The sequence below is a fragment of the Macrobrachium nipponense genome, chromosome 24 (genome assembly GCF_015104395.2).
Source record: "Macrobrachium nipponense isolate FS-2020 chromosome 24, ASM1510439v2, whole genome shotgun sequence".
NCBI lineage: Eukaryota > Metazoa > Arthropoda > Malacostraca > Decapoda > Palaemonidae > Macrobrachium > Macrobrachium nipponense.
Window position 1 is genome coordinate 3,665,055 of NC_061091.1, and position 18,658 is coordinate 3,683,712.

Consider the following 18,658-nt stretch of genomic DNA (forward strand, 5'->3'; position numbering starts at 1 on the left):
CATCAGGTCTATACAAAAACACAGAAAGAAAAAAAAAAATTAAAAATCACTAAATTACGATCGATCATTAGAATGAAGAAGTGTTACACAAAGGTTACATTGTAATATATAATAAAAACAAAGTATGTACAAGCATAAAAAAGGGAAAGTAAGCAATATTAAAAAATAAATAAATAAATAAATATATAAATAAATACCTGCATCATGAAGGCATACAAACATACACACTAAAAATTTAAAACACAGCATCTCCGTGGACCTCTCGTTGTTACTGAGGGAAGGTTTCAACTTTAAAGTGTAGAGACTTTCTACTATTGCCAGCTCCATGGGGGGGGGGGGGGGGTCCACTCGACTAGAGAGAATGGAAAATGAATCTAACCTAAGAGGGTGATCACTATTTTCTGCGTGATCCCGTATGGCACTGAATGGTGGTTTTGCTAAAAGCCTGGGAAGATCAGTTAGGACAAACAGGCTTTTAGCAAAACCACCATTCAGTGCCATACGGGATCACGCAGAAATAGTGATCACCCTCTTAGGTTAGATTCATTTTCCATTCTCTCTAGTCGAGTGGCCCCCATGGAGCTGGCAATATAGAAAGTCTCTACACTTTAAAGTTGAAACCTTCCCTCAGTAACAACGAGAGGTCCACGGAGATGCTGTGTTTTTAAATTTTTAGTGTGTATGTTTGTATGCCTTCATGATGCAGGTATTTATTTATATATTTATTTATTTATTTATTTTTTAATATTGCTTACTTTCCCTTTTTATGCTTGTACATTACTTTGTTTTTATTATATATACAATGTAACCTTTGTGTAACACTTCTTCATTCTAATGATCGATCGTAATTTAGTGATTTTTAATTTTTTTTTCTTTCTGTGTTTTTGTATAGACCTGATGATGGAGACAGTTACTCCGAAACCGGTAGTCATAAGAAAATAAAGGATGTTTTATGTACAAGTGCTGGTTTTACTCTATATATATATATATATATATATATATCATATATGTATATATATATATATATATATATATATATATATATACGTATTATGTCATCATCCACGTTCAGTGCTTGACTGACGCATGGTACTACTACTGACAATTATGATAAACAATTAAATCATAATAAAGTAACATAACCTTTGGCGCTAAACTGAAACTAACATAATCCACGTTGAGTGTAACAGTGAAGGAAGGTTGTACCCTCCTGATTCTGTGTAATGGACGCCCTAGAGATCAATGCCGTCAGGTGCTGGGGAAACATATCGAGCAGGGAAATACTGTAGGGACAATCAGGCAAACTGGGACTTCTGGCAGCGCACCATGGTTCTCCTGATCCCAGCCAGTCCCAGACCGTCAACCCCACACACTGACTGACTTCAGTCTTGACTACGACTCTTCAGTGGAAGGCAGGGAACGACCAGCAGCAGCCATGGGTCCAGAAGCAGTCAACAACGTCATCCTGTTGGCTGACTGTTACAAGGTGAACATCCTGCCTTGGTTCTGTCTCTGCGAGATGCTGTGGCGCCTCTCTTTCGTCACGGCTTTCTTGTGATGTGCGTTTGAATTACTGAGGCATACATACGTATGTGGTAAATGATTTGGTTCGTTTTAATGTGGACATGCAACCAACTTTTGTCTTCCTAGTAGGTATCCGTTAATTTTAGCAAGTGTATTGTGAATGTAGGCTGTTGAGAACGATGGAATTTACCACGATAAAGTAATACGACAGGTAGTTCAATGCGCAGGTCCTTGTATTTTTATGTAACCGACCATAATCTGACTTCACACAAACGCATCTGAGCAACAGTTTACTGTTATTAACATAGGGATAATTGCCTTTGTTACACTTTGAAATGCGATTTGATAAATATCCCCCCATAGATATAAGTGTGGATACTATTTGTGTACTTCATGTGAATGTCGATATTGAAGAAATCGAATGACACTGATCGTAGTACTATCTATGAATGATGAAAGATTTAGTTATCAAGTTACAAGTGATAAAGGCCGCTTTAATGCACTCTATTACTCTGTGGATTAAATAAGACCTTAATGTAACAAATGATACCTATTAAATGATCATTCGACTCCAAGTATGGTTGCATATATTGAGAGGGGCAATTTTAAACAGCCATTTACTAATTCACAGTCGTGTGAGAACAGTTGCTACACGAGCCATTTTTTGCACTTTTGATATTTAAGAGTTGTTACCTTCCTGCTTAGCAGACGTTAATTGCATTGACGTTTCTGATCCGGTACTGCATCTTTCTTTTAAACCCTGATCATTTTTCGGGATCGGCTGATTTGTAAGCTCGAATCTCAAAACCTCTCACTCGCTGCATCCAAATACACCACTATAGACCATTTTGAAGTTCATTATTATAGCAACGATATCAATAAGACGCGAATTGACGGAAAATTTGGCGGTTTAGGAAAAAATGCTCGCGAAAACCAAGATAATTCATCATTAAATTCTCTTGATAATTTCTCAAATATATGAGAGGGATTTTGAGCGCCACACGTTGCCATGGCAACGGCTTTGGGGCCATTAAATCACATAGGCAGATTAGTCCCAAACGTTGCTAGAGCTGGACTACCTGGCATATCTTTATCGTGGCATCTACAATCTGTGTATACATTGCGACGACTGGAAAAATAAAAGTATTAAGCCTTTGGGTTTTTTATGTGCAGGGAGGCGATGCTATAAACTGTGCATTGAGTATGCTGTTACTGACTGGCTGACATCAGAATTACCACTGTACTGTAAGATAGTCTCACGTACCTAATATTGTGAGTACGGGTCAGCGGTTTAATCAATCAAGAGGACCATGGTTATCTATGATCCTCGCTTGATATCATAAATGAATCGTAAAACCAGACAACTATTAAATAATCGTCACAAAACCCTTCAGAATGAGACTTATCTCTTTGTGGTACTACAAACATGCTAGTCATACGCTTCGAAGGTCACACGGTTCCATGCGTGTTTTTATCGTTGATCTTCATCAAGTGCGTCGTTCTAACCTGGGTACGTTTAAGATAATCTTTATCACCTGGTGTTTTTCTTTTATCGATTTGCGATGATGACTTGGCAAAGGGAAGTTAAGGGCTGAAATCCTGGAGAACTAGTCCCTCGCGGGATATGCAGATAGATATAAATGGATTCGTTTAGTGCCGTTGAACAAGGCAAGACACAACGCACTCTGCGTAAAGGAATATGTATACATATATATCACGGAGTCCTTGAGTATGTTGTGGAATATAATGGAATAATATAAAATTTAGGCCAAAGGCTAAGCGCTGGGACTTGAGTATGTATAGTAGTAGTAGTAGTAGTACTAATAGCAGATTAGTTTGCCATTCAACTGCGTTGTAGTGAAGTATCGATGCAGGCGGTGTGTGTGTGCGTGCGCACGTTTGTTTGTTTGTTCGTGTGTTAATAAGTCTATAGAGAGGCTGCAATCTACCACCACAACGAAATAAGGAAGACGACTGACTGATTGATTTTCAAAACCTGTCGTGACGGTAGGGATGGCCATCTAATCAATGAACAAAACAAGAGAGAGGGGAGGGTTTACTTTCAGCCTTTTCATGTAGGGAATCGACCCCAATTTAAAAGGAAGGTCACAGGTTAGGAGCCACAAAGGATGGTGACTAGGCAAGGAAGCCAGGAGGACGGAGGGATGGGATAAGCCTTGGTGGTTCCCACGCATGCGGAGTGCAATCAATTGATTTTGATGCGTGACTTGGCGAGAAAATATAAAAAAGGAAACGATAATTAGAACTTAGGGATGACGGGGATTCATTGACCAGAAATGAATGTAGTACATATACACACGCTTGTATATATAGATGCCTTTATCAGTTAAGTATTCATATTTGATTATGAAATTGTGTATCATAAACACGCTATCTTGATAGAGCATTTATCACGCATTTGACAGATTATAAGAGGTAAAGGACGAATGTAGTTATGAATTCTCATTGTACTTTTAAAACACGTGAGTTTTCACATATACTTTCTCGCACAGGTCATCTCAAATGTGAGAGAATTCTGTTTATCGAGACTGCTCCCTAACTTTACAGCTAAAATTCCATTTATCGTCCGATCTCATTGATTCACTACTATTACATCACCTGCAGATACTATAAGCCATGTGACGCCCACGGTCTAGTACGCCAGCCTATCTAAAGGTCAATATATTCAGCAAGAATCTCTCTCACAGGGAGCTATAGCCTTATCCTTCCGTGGCACACTGTAGGAAGTACTGAGGGTTCTTTACCACGTCCCTGCTTTTAGGCCAACTGCAGTGCTTTCTGCCTTAAACTTCTGATTTATTCCCTGTGGAATTTTCTTTTTTTGGTGTCCATCTTCTTTAACTGTGCCATGTTCCACTTTCACCTGTATTAAAGACCAAAATCTAATAGCAAGGCCTTTGAGAATTTAGACTGGAGAAGTTGTCTGGCAGCTGCCCGGAGTAGACTGGTCACGTTTTCTAAAGAACCACTGGATCAATTCCTATCAAACTTTGCACAAATCATCCATGCTGCCAAAAGGAATTCACGCACCATTCCAGTGAGTAGACGATTAAGAAATGCGGAGAGAAAAGAGATGCAATTTACAGATCCGAAGAACCAATCGACCAGAAAAGCTGAAAACTTGCATAGAAAGTTTATGTAGTGTAGATTCAATGTGTAGGGTCTGACTGCGATTGGGGTATAAGGTTTTGAAGTGTGAGTGTGTAGGAAAAGTCCTTAAAGCTCTTCTCAAGAGGACTAGAGCAGAAGTTTTTTCTAATTAAAATGCAACCATTCTTGTGTAGTGTTGTCAAGTATTGTTTCGCGTAAGGGGTTATTGCCGTCAGTGCTCCCCACGTGGTGCCCTTTAGACATTACGTAAGGTTCCCTGCAGTGTCCCTTCGGCTCTTAGTTGCAACCCCTTCCATTCCTTGTACTGTACCTCCTTTCGCATTCTCTTTATTCATACTTTCCACCCTCTCCTAACACTTGATTCATAGTGCAACTGCTTTGAGGTTTTCCTACTGTTATACCTTTCAAACCTTACACTCAATTTCCATTTCAGCGCTGAATGACCTCATATATGTCCCAGTGTTTTGGCCTTAGGCCTAAATTATATATATTCAACTCGACTCATAGTGCAACTGAGAGGTTTTCCCTCCCGTTGGTCTAAAACTCTTAAATTGTATATTCCTTCCTCGAGTTTTGTTCAAACGACTGGCTGACCCAAACTCCAGCGGAGGTTTTGAAGGAGAACAATTTACGAACGATATGAATCTTGTGTTTGCCAACGTAGGAAGTTGGCTTAGCAGGTGAGCAGTGGTGTGGTGGCTCATAGGCCTAGTGATTTCCTTCCTTTGCCATGAAACTAACGCTTCACTTGTATTTCCAGGTATCTCACCATCTGCAATACCCGCCGGGAATCACGAAGCTCTACAGCTACTTCGAGTCAAGAGGGGGAAAGTGAGTGTGCAAAGCCTTTTGGAAAGTCTCAAGTGTCACTTTAAAAAAAAGTTAACTTTCCTGTCTCCTCATGCCACCATTATCGATGGATTTTCTTAAATGGCTGATACAACAGCACTTGTCGCTCTCTGTCATTTATTCATTATGCATAACGTCTTGAATATGGGTACGTGTGATAATGTTAATGTTATATATGGCGTTTGCTTTACCTTTCAATCATTGCTGGCAGTTACATCATTGTCTGGTAGTTAATGGAAGTTTCGTTGCCATTAGCAACTACTTAAGAAATCTACTGTAGATGATTCTCCTCTCTCTCTCTCTCTCTCTCTCTCTTCTTCTTCTTCTTCTTCTTCTTCTTCTTCTCCCCGTAGGAGTGTAGTATCATCAGTGAACCTCACGCCGTACACTGTAGGCATCACTAAAGGTTCTTTTGCAGCGTAACTTCGGCCCCTATAGCTGTGCAACCCCTTTCTCATTCCTTTTACTGTACCTCCGTTCATCTTCTCATTCCTCAATCCTGCTATCCAGCCTCTCTTAACGGTTATTTCATAGCTCAACTGCTTTGAAGCTTAATCTCTCTGACACCTTTCAAATATTTTAACTCATTTTACCTCAGTTTCCTTCCCAGCGCTGAATGACCAACTCATATAGGCCTAAACTCCATATTCGATTCAGTGCCATCCTTCCTTCGCCAGATTTCCCTACACGGTGTTCTTTGGACTGCAGTACATCCTGAAGAAATGGTTGGTGGGCCAGGTGGTCACGAAGGAGGTCATCCAGGAAGCTAAGGAGATCTACGGCGCCGCCGTCATGGCCGACGACCTGTTCAACGAAGAAGGGTGGAACTACATCTTGGAGGTAGAGTTGAATCGTTGTTTACATTGGCGTTGTAGAGGCAATGGTCTCCGTAGGGGGGTAATGCCATCAGTTTTCCCTTTCTACGCTGAATGGCCTCATAGGTCACAGCGCTTGGCCTTTGGGCCCAGTGCCAGATTTTATTCTATTCTAGAGAAAGTGGTCATTGATGCTAAATATGCAACTTAGTGATTAAAAGTTCGATCCGTTCTCGCGCAGAGCCAAATCATTTTCTAAAAGGCGCGAGATTCCTCATCGTGGTTGAAATGAACTCGTGACAGCTATAGGCTCTCAAAGTTCGTCAAAATGACGCTTTTTTTAAATTTTTTTTGTTCCGTAGCTTTTTAGATTTCTCTCATTTTCCTTTTTTTTTTTTTTCAGAAACACGGCGGTCACCTCCCTGTTAGAATCAAGGCGGTGGCAGAGGGCTCGATAGTGCCCGTCAAAAATGTCCTATTCACTGTCGAGAATACCGATCCAGCCGTCCCCTGGTTGACGAATTACCTCGAGGTGGGTTACACACAATCAATTTTGTTAATTATTAGGTATGTATTATACATATTTATATATATATATATGTATATATATATATATATATATATATATATATATATATATATATATATATAAAAGGGGCCCATGAAAACGCCAAAATATAGAAAGTTACTATACTTCAGATACCGCTTTCTGTCTCTCTCTCTTCAGGTAGATAATGAATGAGAAAAGTTACGGAAAGGGCGTTTTTATGGGCTCCTTTTATTAGATGGAATTCTGTTGTAAAAGAAAATTTTTATCAGTCACATCTATACACACACACACACACACACACACACACACACATATATATATATATATATATATATTATAGAGATAGAGAGAGAGAGAGAGAGGTTCCAACCCGTTGGAATGAGGTGGTCATGGTCTACGTACGCTACGCTATTCCTTTTTGACAGTTTTAATATTTTGATCTCCGTTCATATTCTCTTTCTTCCATCTTACATTAAACCCTCTATCTCTCATCACAATGATTTCACAGCGCAGCTGCTTTGAGGTTTACCTCCTGTTACACCTTTCAAACCTTCGTACAGCAATTTTCTCTTTCAACGCTGCTGAATGACCTCATATAGGTCCCACCGCTTGGTCTTTGGCCTGAATTTTATGATCCACATTCACACAGACCAGAGGGGTGAAAGCATGACCACCAATACCAGCACCCCAGATCAGTCGAAATGAATCATTTCCTGCCATCCAATGATCGCACCCCACCCGTGGTTTTTTCTGTCCTTGGGTTGGGCCGAATTCCAGCGCTGCCCTGGGGTAACCGAGCTCGAGAGGTGATGACGTTATATATACGCCTCAGAGGTTCTTTTGTTTTTTGTGACTTGTGAGAGGCATATATATCTGCTCAGAATAAAGAGAATGGGATAAGAAATATTGCATTGGTTGTGGAACAGAAAATTGCGAAAAAAGTTCCCTTCAACAATTTTAGTTTAAGAATGATCAGAAAAACCTTGTGGATCAGTTTGGTCATGATTTGGCTAGGTGACCTCCACTGGATATGACACTGCATAAACTCACATCAGGCCTTAGGATTCTGTTGGGAGCGGATGTAGGTCACAATGAGGCCCGGAAAGCCAGAATCGGTTTATAATTACGGTAAATTCCAGACGTTAGTGCGTTTTCCTCGTCGGGTTTGGTTATGCAAGACTCGAAAAGTTTTAGGGCATTTAGCTTTTAAATTGGCCCCTCTAAATTTGGGGGAGAGAGAGAGAGAGAGAGAGTGAGATAAGTATGAGAACTTGTCTCGAATCAAGTTGGGTTTTCATTTACATACGAATAGCCTTAGATCAGCATAAAAGTGGAAACGGAGACACATCGTAAAGAGATACATGTAGTGAAATTTGTGGGGAAAATATGACGATTCAACTGCTGTCCTTATGCAACTGCAGGTAATGATCACCACCCCCACCCCCCGCTCTCTCGTCTCTCTCTCTCTCTCAAAAACAGAAATCAGGTAACGCACTTCCCATGACAAAGTACAAAGGGTTGGTGAATTGGCCCTGATATTGTTCGGCCTGTTTTTTTTTTTTTTTTTTTTTTCACGGGGGCGGGTGGTAGAGAGAGAGAGAGAGAGAGAGAGAGAGAGAGAGAGAGAGAGAAATGTTGGGGGAAGATGAATCACTTATTGTTTATCCTTAAATATTGCCAGAGGGAGAGAACCCCTGAATGATTTTAAATGACAAGCTTTAGAGAGACGAGGGGACTTTTCGCTTCCATGACAAACTGAGAATAAAGAAAGTTCCCTTTCTCTCCTTTTAATAAACGAGAGAGAGAGAGACTTTATTCCTTGTATGTAAGACGAGAGAATGATAGAGAAGGCGAATAAAAAAGAAAATAAGCTCTTTCCCCTCTCGTTCCCCCTAGGTATTATGTCCGGATTTAATAAATCAAGGGCAACTCAAGGCCGGATACCTTTCGTTACAGCGAAGTTTAGACCAGTAATCATTTCCACAATACGCAATACATCAGTCTTTTTATTACTATTATTATTTTTTTTACGTCAGTCATAGTCTATTTTCATACTGTCTTCACCCGTAGGTATTCCTTTTTTTTGGTCGAAGTCAGCAGTCAATTTTGTTACTTCATAAAAAGGTGACCACAAAGCGTCATATAGTTTACGTCATGACTGAAAGTTCAGTTGATGTACACATTGTATTCACAAAATAAAGTCTTTTCATATCCAATTCACTGCGCATCGGGTGTAACTCACACCCGAGAGCTATTGTCATTGATAAGTGCTTCTTGTGCTTTGATGGCTCAGTGGTTAAAAGTCACTTTGCATCGTTCCCTCTAAACCAGGAAGATGCAGCGGTTCGAGTCTCGCCTATCAATTATGACTCCCCGTTGGTGTGAGTCATCCCCGAGTTATATAGTGAACTGGATATGAAACGGTATTTGAGGCTTGATATATATCTAGCTGTGTGACAGAAATACATAGTAATGTATTTCCTCAATGGTGATGTTATATGATGTATTTAACCAAATCCACAGTACTCTCACATCTTGTGCAATACACAATGCGTAACTTTTTTTTTTTTTACCTTTTATTGTCCCCTCCCCCGCCCCCTTTCTCAGATGAAAGAGGCTGCAGGTCACGAGATAAATCATTCATTAACTTAGAAGAAGACAAATACAGACCTAATCAGATTCAAGTATTTATAAGATTTAACTGAAGTAGAGGAAACGAGAAAAAAAATTTGTCACAGAACACATATCCTACTAAAAGTCCTCGTAGTGGGGTAGCGCAATCAGTGCACCCCATGCGGTGCACTGTAGGCATTACTTGAGGTTCTTTGCGGCGTCCCTTCGGTCCCTAGCTGCAACCCCTTTGATTCGTTTTACTGTACCTCTGTTCATATTCTCTCTCTTCCTTTTTGCCATCCACCCTCTCCCAACAATAGTTTCGGTGTAACTGCTTTGATGTTTTCCTCCTGTTACACCTTTCAAGCCTTTCTACTTTCAGTTTCCCTTTCAGCACTGAATGACCACGTAGGTCCCAGTGCTTGGCCATTGGCCTGAATTCTACATTCCATTCCTACTCGAAGCAAACTCCAGGACCACAACAAACAGACGGTTATTTTAACCTCGGCGAAATCTTGCTCTCAGACTTTCTTTCCAAAACTTCCTTTCCTACATCTCCCAAAAGATTTCGGCTTCTTGCCCAAATATAGCATACAATTTTCATGGAACTCCAAATCCTGCTAAAAAAAAAAAAAAAAAAAAAAAAAAAAAAAAATAAAAAAATAAACATCATCTTACACACAAACAAACATCAGGGATGTAATCCTGCCAACAGGCTAAAATAACATAAAATAAACAAACAGACCCAAACGACAGCTGCAACCATGCTAACAAACAAACAAACAAACACAAACAAACCCAAATGACATCAGAGATGTAATCATACAAACAAGCAAACCCAGACAACACCAGAGATGTAATTATGCCAACAAACAAACAAACCAAATCAAACAAACCCAAACAACATCAGAGGTGTGATCATGCTAACAAGCAAACAAACCAAAATTAATAAATCCAAAAAAACATCAGAGCTGTAATCATAAACAAACAAACCCAGACAGCACCAGATATATAATCATGCTAACAAACAAACAAACAAACGTAGACAACATCAGTGATGTAATCATGCTAACAAACAAACAAACAAACCCAGAAACACCAGAGATGTAATCCTGCTTACAAAGACATACAAAAACAAGCAAACAAACAAACAAACACAAAACTACAAACCCAGACAACATCGTAGAGCCGTCTTCACTGGGGTCTCATATCCCCCGAGGGAGCATGAAGGGCGTATACCACTCACTCGGTCCTCTGCTTTTTATCCCTTCCCGTTTTGGTGTGCGATGATTTGCACAAAAACATGGAGAGGCGGGAAGACCTTGGATGTATTATGTATTGCGTATTTTTGTTGTTATTTGAGAGAGAGAGAGAGAGAAACCAGATGTAAGTTTTTTTAGATGAAACAATTCATTCTGTAATTTTGTAAAAGACTCTCTCTCTCTCTCTCTCTCTCTCTCTCTCTCTCTCTCTCTCTCTCTCTCTCTCTCTCTGTATATGTATATTGTCTTTTTATTCTTATTATTTGAGAGAGAGAAAAAAGAGAGATCCCAGATGTAACTTTTTAAAGATGAAAATACTCCTTTCTGTAAAAAGACTCTCTCTCTCTCTGCTCTCTCTCTCTCGTATATTATATATTATATATATATATATATAGATATATTAATTCTACTATATTGTGTCTTTTTATTCTTATTTGAGAGAGAGAGAGAAAGAGATTTCCGATGCCAGTTTTTTATTTGTAAAGTTTTTTTTTAAGATGAAATACTCCTTTCTGTAAAAGACTCCCCTCTCTCTCTCTCTCTCTCTCTCTCTCTCTCTCTCTCTCTCTCTCTCCTCATCCGACATGCACGGGTATTTTACAAACATATAATGGTCCAATATCAAGACCATGATAAATATGACTAAGGTCTAAAGAAACCTTGTCTTTATATTATGTTGAAGACATGTGCTTAATTATCAATATTATAATTAATATTCATATTGACAATGCACATATTATGTTTTTTTTTTATTTATTTATTTTGCAGCAGGCTATGCAAACATGGCCTGGTATAATAACCTGAGGCTAAAAAAATATTTTTTTTCTTTTTTATTTATGTGCAAGGATCATTTGTCCGGCAGCGGAAGGGCGTCGCCTTTGTGTGTAGTGTGTGTGTGTGTTTCTTTTTTAGGGATATTGGTACATTTTTACAACACGTAAATTGTGCTCTGTGGAATTCAGCTCTTCTTCTTTTTAATTTGCTAATATAGAGAGACCAGTTTCATCGAGTATTTGACGCACACGACAAATAGCGTGTGTTGGTTGGGATGTCAAAATGCGAGGTAAAATCTCTCTCTCTCTTCGTAACGAAGAATGATTTTTCTTTCTGAATTTCAAAGTAATGCGATGGTTGACGATGTGATCTCCAACGCAGTGGAGAGAAATATAGGAGGTTTGAAAGCTAGAAATTTTTCGTTGTTTAATTGTTAAACCCTTGCATACACCTTAGTTTGTATACCATATATATAATATATTATTTTTTAGATATTTTTTTCTCTTAACTTTTTAAAATAGTTTTTGTAAATTTTAACGATTTTTATGTTATATTTACAGATTGAAGATGCACAGAGAATATGTGCGAAACGTTTCGTTTTGATAGACTATGGCCTTGTTGATGTGTGTATATATATATATACATATATATATATATATATATATATATATATATATATATATATTTATATATATATATAAAAAATGAAATTGAATGTATGCTTGGTGGGTTTGGGGAGAGCTTGATAAGTAGTTGTGGCAGGTGGCATCAATGCTAAGTTACGCGATGCAGTAAGATATATTGATGCAGACAGATTTGATAGCTTGGAGTAAATGAAAAATGGAGTGAATCTTGTTGAAATGTGTATAAAACGGACGTGATTGTGAAAAATATATATGCAAAAAAATTATAAACTTACCAGAAGCAAATTGTAGAGAGAGATATACAGAAATATTAGGGCTGTCAACACCAAAAGAACAATATATTCATTCGTAAACAGCTACTGAGATAATGAGGTAATCAGATGTGGTTCATTTGTTTTGCAGACCATTTTAGTGCAGGCCTGGTATCCCATGACGGTGGCCACCATTTCGAGGATCCACAAGCAACTCATCCACCACTACAACCAAATCTCCTCCGACGATCAGTCTCTCGTCTCATTTTCCGTAAGTTGAAACAAAGACTTTGTGAAGTCACCCTGTTCTTTTCTCTGTCGAGTCTCTGAATACCAAAGCAACAACTCTGGAGTCATCCAGTTCTCTTCTTTACAGTCTCTTTATACCAAAGCAACAGAAAAGTGTAGAATCATAACTGGAAAAAGTTAAAGCAGTTTGCTTAAGCTTTTTTCCAGTAATAATGAAAGTTTTGGAAAGAACTTTTGTTCACCCCTTTTTCCTCTCGACAGCTCCATGACACTGGCTACCGAGGAGTCTCTTCAGTGGAAACTGCTGCCATTGGTGGTGCTGCCCACATGATCAATTTCAAGGTAAAACTATTCATCTCTATTTCTGCCGCGAAGAATCGATCTCTAGTCGAATTGCAGTAAGTGAGAAATTAGTCAGATACTAAAAGTCTTTGATATCACCAAAATGTAAATGTATGCAGTTGAATTTGATATTTGTAGATACTTACAGAGACTTGAACGACACAACTATACTCTGTTTTTTTTTTCACCTGTCCATCCGCCTGTGGTGTTTGCGTATGGTAACACTGCGTCCCGGGCTTTAAATAATATCCTATTTCGAATATTAACGGTGTAATCCGCATACAGTGAAATTCTTAAAACACTTTTCAGTTGAAAATGTACTCCCAGATATCCTTTCATTTACCTAAAACTTACACATAGCGTAACTATTTAAAGCCCGGGACGCAGTGTTACCATGCAAAAACACCACAGGCGGATGGACAGATGGACAGAGTATAGTGCCCCTGACATGCAGCTGCATTCGGAAACATGAGTTTTCACTATCCACATACAAGTATGTAGGTACCATTCGTCTGTACATAATAGATTTTTCAATATCCATCATACAAGTATGTACCACTCACCTGTACATAATATCATTGAGTGGAAGAATCCTACAAACCCCAATACCTGGAAAGGACTTCTAATAACCGAGACTTGACACTTTTTTTTTTTTTTTTTTTAACCTGGACAGTCCTCAGACACCATTGCTGGGTCGTGTCTGCTGAGGAAGTACTACCACGTGGAGGGCGTTGCCGGGTTCTCGGGTCCTTTCTCCGAACATTCCACCGTCACTAGCTGGGGACGAGAGAGAGAAAACGAAGCTCACAAGAAAATGCTCAAATCATTTATGGGAAGTAAGTTCAGGGCAGCGTAATGTACTATATGTGGTTGTGAAACCTTAAAGAGATTCTTCCTCCTCCTTGGGGTATGCGTTGCGGAGAGGGTAGCTGGTAAATAACCCTTGAAAACCATCAACCTTTCCTATAGTCAAACATCATCTAGTGTTTTTCCTGTACAAATCTCCTATCTGATTATCCAGATATTCATACTTACTTGACTATAGAGATCTGTAGTTATCAGCTACATCATCTCAATGATTTTTTGTTAGGCTACCTTGTCAGGTCTGACAGACGGACTTTCAGATAAATCTTTGAAAATATAATATTAAGTATAGAACAGTTTAGATAAGGCTAGAAATAATTGGGATGTCATAGAAAATATCTGAATAGTTGAAGTGCTACTCTACCGAAAATGATATCATTAATGGCATCCTGAAGTTAATTTGATACAATAAAGTAACCAGTCATTCATGAAGAGGATTGCCGGGATCCCTGAAGCCTCTTCACTATAGGGCCAGAGGGGTTAAGATACTCAAGTGTCAGCTCTCTTGGAGACGTCCAATCCTAGACTTGTAATTCTCAGTTCCATCTTGTCTGAAATCACTTTGTAGCTCCCAAAGAACTTTTGAATAATTCCCTTTATTTCTTTTTATTCTACCATCGTCTAAATTTCTTCAGAATTCCCTTCCTTCTTGAACTGAACTGTAACTTCACGTAAAATGACCCACTATCATTTCTGGCATTTATCATTTTCTGTGGTTAATTCATAACTCTAAAGGAGAAATGAAGTCGTGTCACCTCATGTGGTAATCAAACGAATTGTCGGCAACTCTTCGACATTTTTAAGTGACTGGAAGAACGGTAGCATCTCAAATATTTATCTTAAGGAAAGAGAGAGAGAGAGAGAGAGAGAGAGAGAGAATGAGAATAAAACTATCAATGAAAGCATTGCTCACTCTAAAAGCAGTTAATACTAAAAACAGGAACTCTGGAATGTTAGGAATCTGGAATGTTTGAAATCTGCAAGAGAAAGAAAATTATCAGTAGCTGAAGACAAACTTAAACCCATTTTACAAAAATGACAGCACATCATTTCAACCAACCACGAACTCACAGGAAAGTTTGGCTGCGTGGTCGACTCCTACAACATTTGGGAATGCCTGGAGAAGACCTTTGGCCAAGAACTGAAGGACCTGGTCATTGAGAATGGCAGCAAAGGTGGGATGGTAGCCATCAGACCGGACAGTGGAAACCCAACTGAAGTTGTGTTGAAAGTGAGTGGCCACCATTTCCGAACATCTTTCCCTCATTAGAGTCTACTCTTTGAATGTCTGACGTCGAATTTTTCTTTTATTTATTCATATATATATATATGTTTTTGGGGGTTCATATAATATTTTCTGAAAACTCGAGCGCATGAATGAAGAAATCTCTGTCTTCAGAGATTTCTTACTTCTTACATTAAAGCCTGCTCTTTGAGTCCCTGACATCGAATTATTTTTTTTTCTTTTTTATGGGAGGGTAGCTGGGGGCCGGATGTTCATATACACTTTCTGAAAATTCTAACTCTTATATCAAAGAAACTGCTGTTCTCAGAGTTATCTTGCATTAGCTTATGATTCTATAGTAAATGACACGTAAACCACTTGCTTCATTTATATTTGAACTAGCTTCACAGCAGTAGTTACCGTTGCAGCAGGAGTTAGCAATGAACAGGTTAGGGAAATAGGATTTAGCATTAAATAGCAAACGATTTATGATCTAATTTACTATATAAATATTGATTTCTGTTGCTACCTTTTATGTATAACGTCTTCACACCACAATACCAAACACTGGAAGTTATCAATGTAAATTCATGACGCTTTTATTTTCAGTGCCTTGAGATCCTGGAGAAAGCCTTTGGGACCGAGAAGAACTCGAAAGGTTACAAGGTTTTACCCGAGTACATCAAAGTAGTCCAGGCTGACGGCATCAACTACCAAGCTTTGGGTAAGATTCGTTCGTACTTTAAAAGGTTCGTCCTTCTACTGATTTCAAGTAGTGCAGTTCACCCTTCTCTCTCTAAGTGGTGTCCGTGACTTTGGATCTATGGCCAGTTTGTTTAATGATTATTTATGACTCATGTAACCTTCACAAATGATTAATTACTGGCCCCAAACACTGTCAGAAAGCTCCATCCTCTGGAATTGGCTGGTGTTATTTTATGTGTGCAGTAGCATCATATCACACTCCTTTCATTTTTCAAATGATGCAACCTTATTCCAAATACCCTGAAATTCAACTCCCAATAAGTCAGTGCCTAATCACTCAACATTAACAACTTTTTTTTACAATTCAGCGTCCATACTGAAAGCCATGGAAGAAAATGGCTGGGCAGCCAACAATGCTTCATTTGGAGCAGGAGCTGCGCTTCTGCAGAGGGTAAGGCCAATGTAAACCTTTCTCCTTTCATACTTGTTACTTATTTACAGAATTGATATCTGTTGTCATTCACAGTTAACTCCTATCTTATCTTTCACTTGGCTCTCATTGTGACAAGTTGATTTATTCATTATGTGACTATCTTTGGTTACTGAAGAGCTAGGTAGCCTGATAATTACCATGAGCTCTGACGCTTTGACCAAAGTTGTCAGAAGTGGGCTGAATATCATTTGAAATGAAAAAAAAATTGTTTTAACAACTAATATTCACATGCTCAGAAGCAAGATGAAAACATAAGGTCAGTTTAACACAGTGCAGTGTCTCTGGAGAAACTAGCCTTACAGGCTGTGACCTACCAGTCTCAGAGCACCCAAATAGAACCCCCAACTGTAACTAAGGGTAAAATTAGCTTTGATCTCCTACTCAACAGATAGACAGAGACACCCAGAGGTGTGCCTACAAGTGCAGCATGGCTGAAGTCAACGGAGAGGACATCGAAGTTTTCAAGCAGCCCATCACTGACCCAGGGAAGCGCAGCAAGAAGGGTCGACTGGCTCTCCATTGCACGGACGGTGTTTACACCACCGTCAAGGCCTCAGAATCGAGCGAAGAACAGGTAATAGAGCCTTAGATCATATTACTGCATTAGTTGTTATGCTTCTGTAGAGGTTGATGGTACTGGCAAGAAGAAGTGTCACAAAATCTAGATCTGAAGGAAATAAGAGTGCTGATAATGAGGGCAGAAGGAGAAGGGAGAAAAGTAAATAACGTGTAAATCTGGAGAAAACAAATGTCCCGTCTTTAAAGGATACAAGAGTGAGGAAAAGCAAAAGCAAGGTTGGGATTCAAATACCCGGAAGGATATGATGTTAAGTTAGCAAAATAAGTACAGTCATGCTTTTATTGTCAGTGTTGCATTAGCTGAAGTGTAAAGTTAATTATGATTATCTGTTAAACTTACATCTCTCCATTGCGCATTCACCTTGTTGGCTTCTCAGCTCTCATTGTGACCCTTTGTGCCTCTCACACCAGATGCTCTATGCTTCAGCAATGTTTATTTATTTTCTTAGGTTATTTCGTTCCACCAACTTGTTCATTCATTTCCACGATTAAATGCTTGTTCTAGTTTTCTATAAAGCACCTGTTTTCATTCACTAATAGTTTACGGTTGTCTCTTTTCACTTTAACCAAGTACAGACAATCCCCGGGTTACATCAGGTTCGGGTTAAGTCGTTCCAGACTTAAGGCGCTTGCCTCGTGGTGCTGTTAACCTGCTTTATGGTGCTGTAACCCGGTCTTACAGCTCTGTTGCTATTTATTCCCATTATAATTATGACGATTCGGGTTAAGGCGATTTTCGGCTTACAGCGCTCTGTCGAGAACGTAACCCCCGCCATAACCTGGAGACTACCTGTATTGCCTTGTCCGTAGTTCTTCAAATCATAATCTTTATTTTATATCGTCTTGTCCTTTCTCTCATTATTGCTACACCCGTGTAAACCCTTATTCTTCACATCATTCCTTTTCTTTCCGACAGAGATTTCCCCAACTCCATATTCCCAGTGTCCTTTACAATCGCTAACCGTGCACTCTTCGTCCCCCCGGCAGGACCAGCTCGTGACTGTCTTCGAGAACGGCGAACTCCTGAAGGACTTCACATTCGAGGAGATCTGCCAGAGAGCAGAAATATCAGGCCACGACATCGACATCCTGAAGTTCATCGCGGAGGACGCTTCCGAGTAGAAGACTCTTCTGAATGGAAAGAGTTTTCACGCGGGAAATTCCTCTCCGGTTGAGTAGAAAAGTTAAACGCAAAAGGTTTTTCTTGGCGGAAGGTGTGCTCGAGTAGAGTAAGCACTTAGATACAGTAAAAGTTGCTACTAAGTAGATGATGTCAATAGAAGAGTATTTTCAGTAAGTGTTTCAGAGTATCAAATTTTTCTGTGTACAAAGTAGCACTTTGTAGAAGCGAAACGTATTGACATCAACCAGAAGCCAGTTTTTAATGATGTTAGCCAATTACCCACTGTAGACTCGCATCTTATCAGTCGACCAGCACACTTTCATGGTAGTTCTTGCCAGATGTTCTGATCACGATCCGGGTATCTAACGGGATGGCACGACCCAGCTGGTTTTGTCTTGATGTCAGCCTTTGTTTTAGGTCGTATCATCCAAGCCAAGTGCTCATTCATGGCTAGATACAGCAGGGGCCCTCGTCTTGGGCTTGTCCTGAGGCGCGTGCCCTCTGTCATCCATTTCTTATAAATAAGAGAGAGAAATAAAGCTGATAGCTTTATCTTTGTGTCATTTTAGGTCGTAAGTCACATTCCATTATAGTTCTTAAACCAGAGAATTCGCAAGTGTTCATTCGAAGTCATATAAACGAAATAGAAAAAGTCAGTAGGGAA

General features: G+C 39.3%; 1 protein-coding gene across 2 annotated transcripts; it reads left to right on the top strand.

Annotated features, from left to right (window-relative positions):
- The first annotated feature begins 1,329 nt into the window (after nucleotides 1–1,329).
- LOC135204962 (nicotinamide phosphoribosyltransferase-like) lies at nucleotides 1,330–18,546 on the top strand. Of its 2 annotated transcripts, none has more exons than XM_064235197.1 (12): nucleotides 1,330–1,486; nucleotides 5,417–5,487; nucleotides 6,183–6,345; nucleotides 6,724–6,852; nucleotides 12,566–12,685; nucleotides 12,925–13,005; nucleotides 13,679–13,841; nucleotides 14,943–15,100; nucleotides 15,704–15,818; nucleotides 16,168–16,250; nucleotides 16,681–16,866; nucleotides 17,859–18,546. In XM_064235197.1, exons 1-12 carry the CDS (start codon nucleotides 1,436–1,438, stop codon nucleotides 17,991–17,993), a joined length of 1,455 nt encoding a protein of 484 aa, XP_064091267.1. In that variant the 5' UTR covers nucleotides 1,330–1,435; the 3' UTR covers nucleotides 17,994–18,546. The 2 variants fall into 2 exon arrangements, with proteins under 2 accessions (XP_064091267.1, XP_064091274.1); XM_064235204.1 differs by lacking the exon at nucleotides 1,330–1,486 and adding an exon at nucleotides 1,611–1,649.
- The last annotated feature ends 112 nt before the right edge of the window (nucleotides 18,547–18,658 follow it).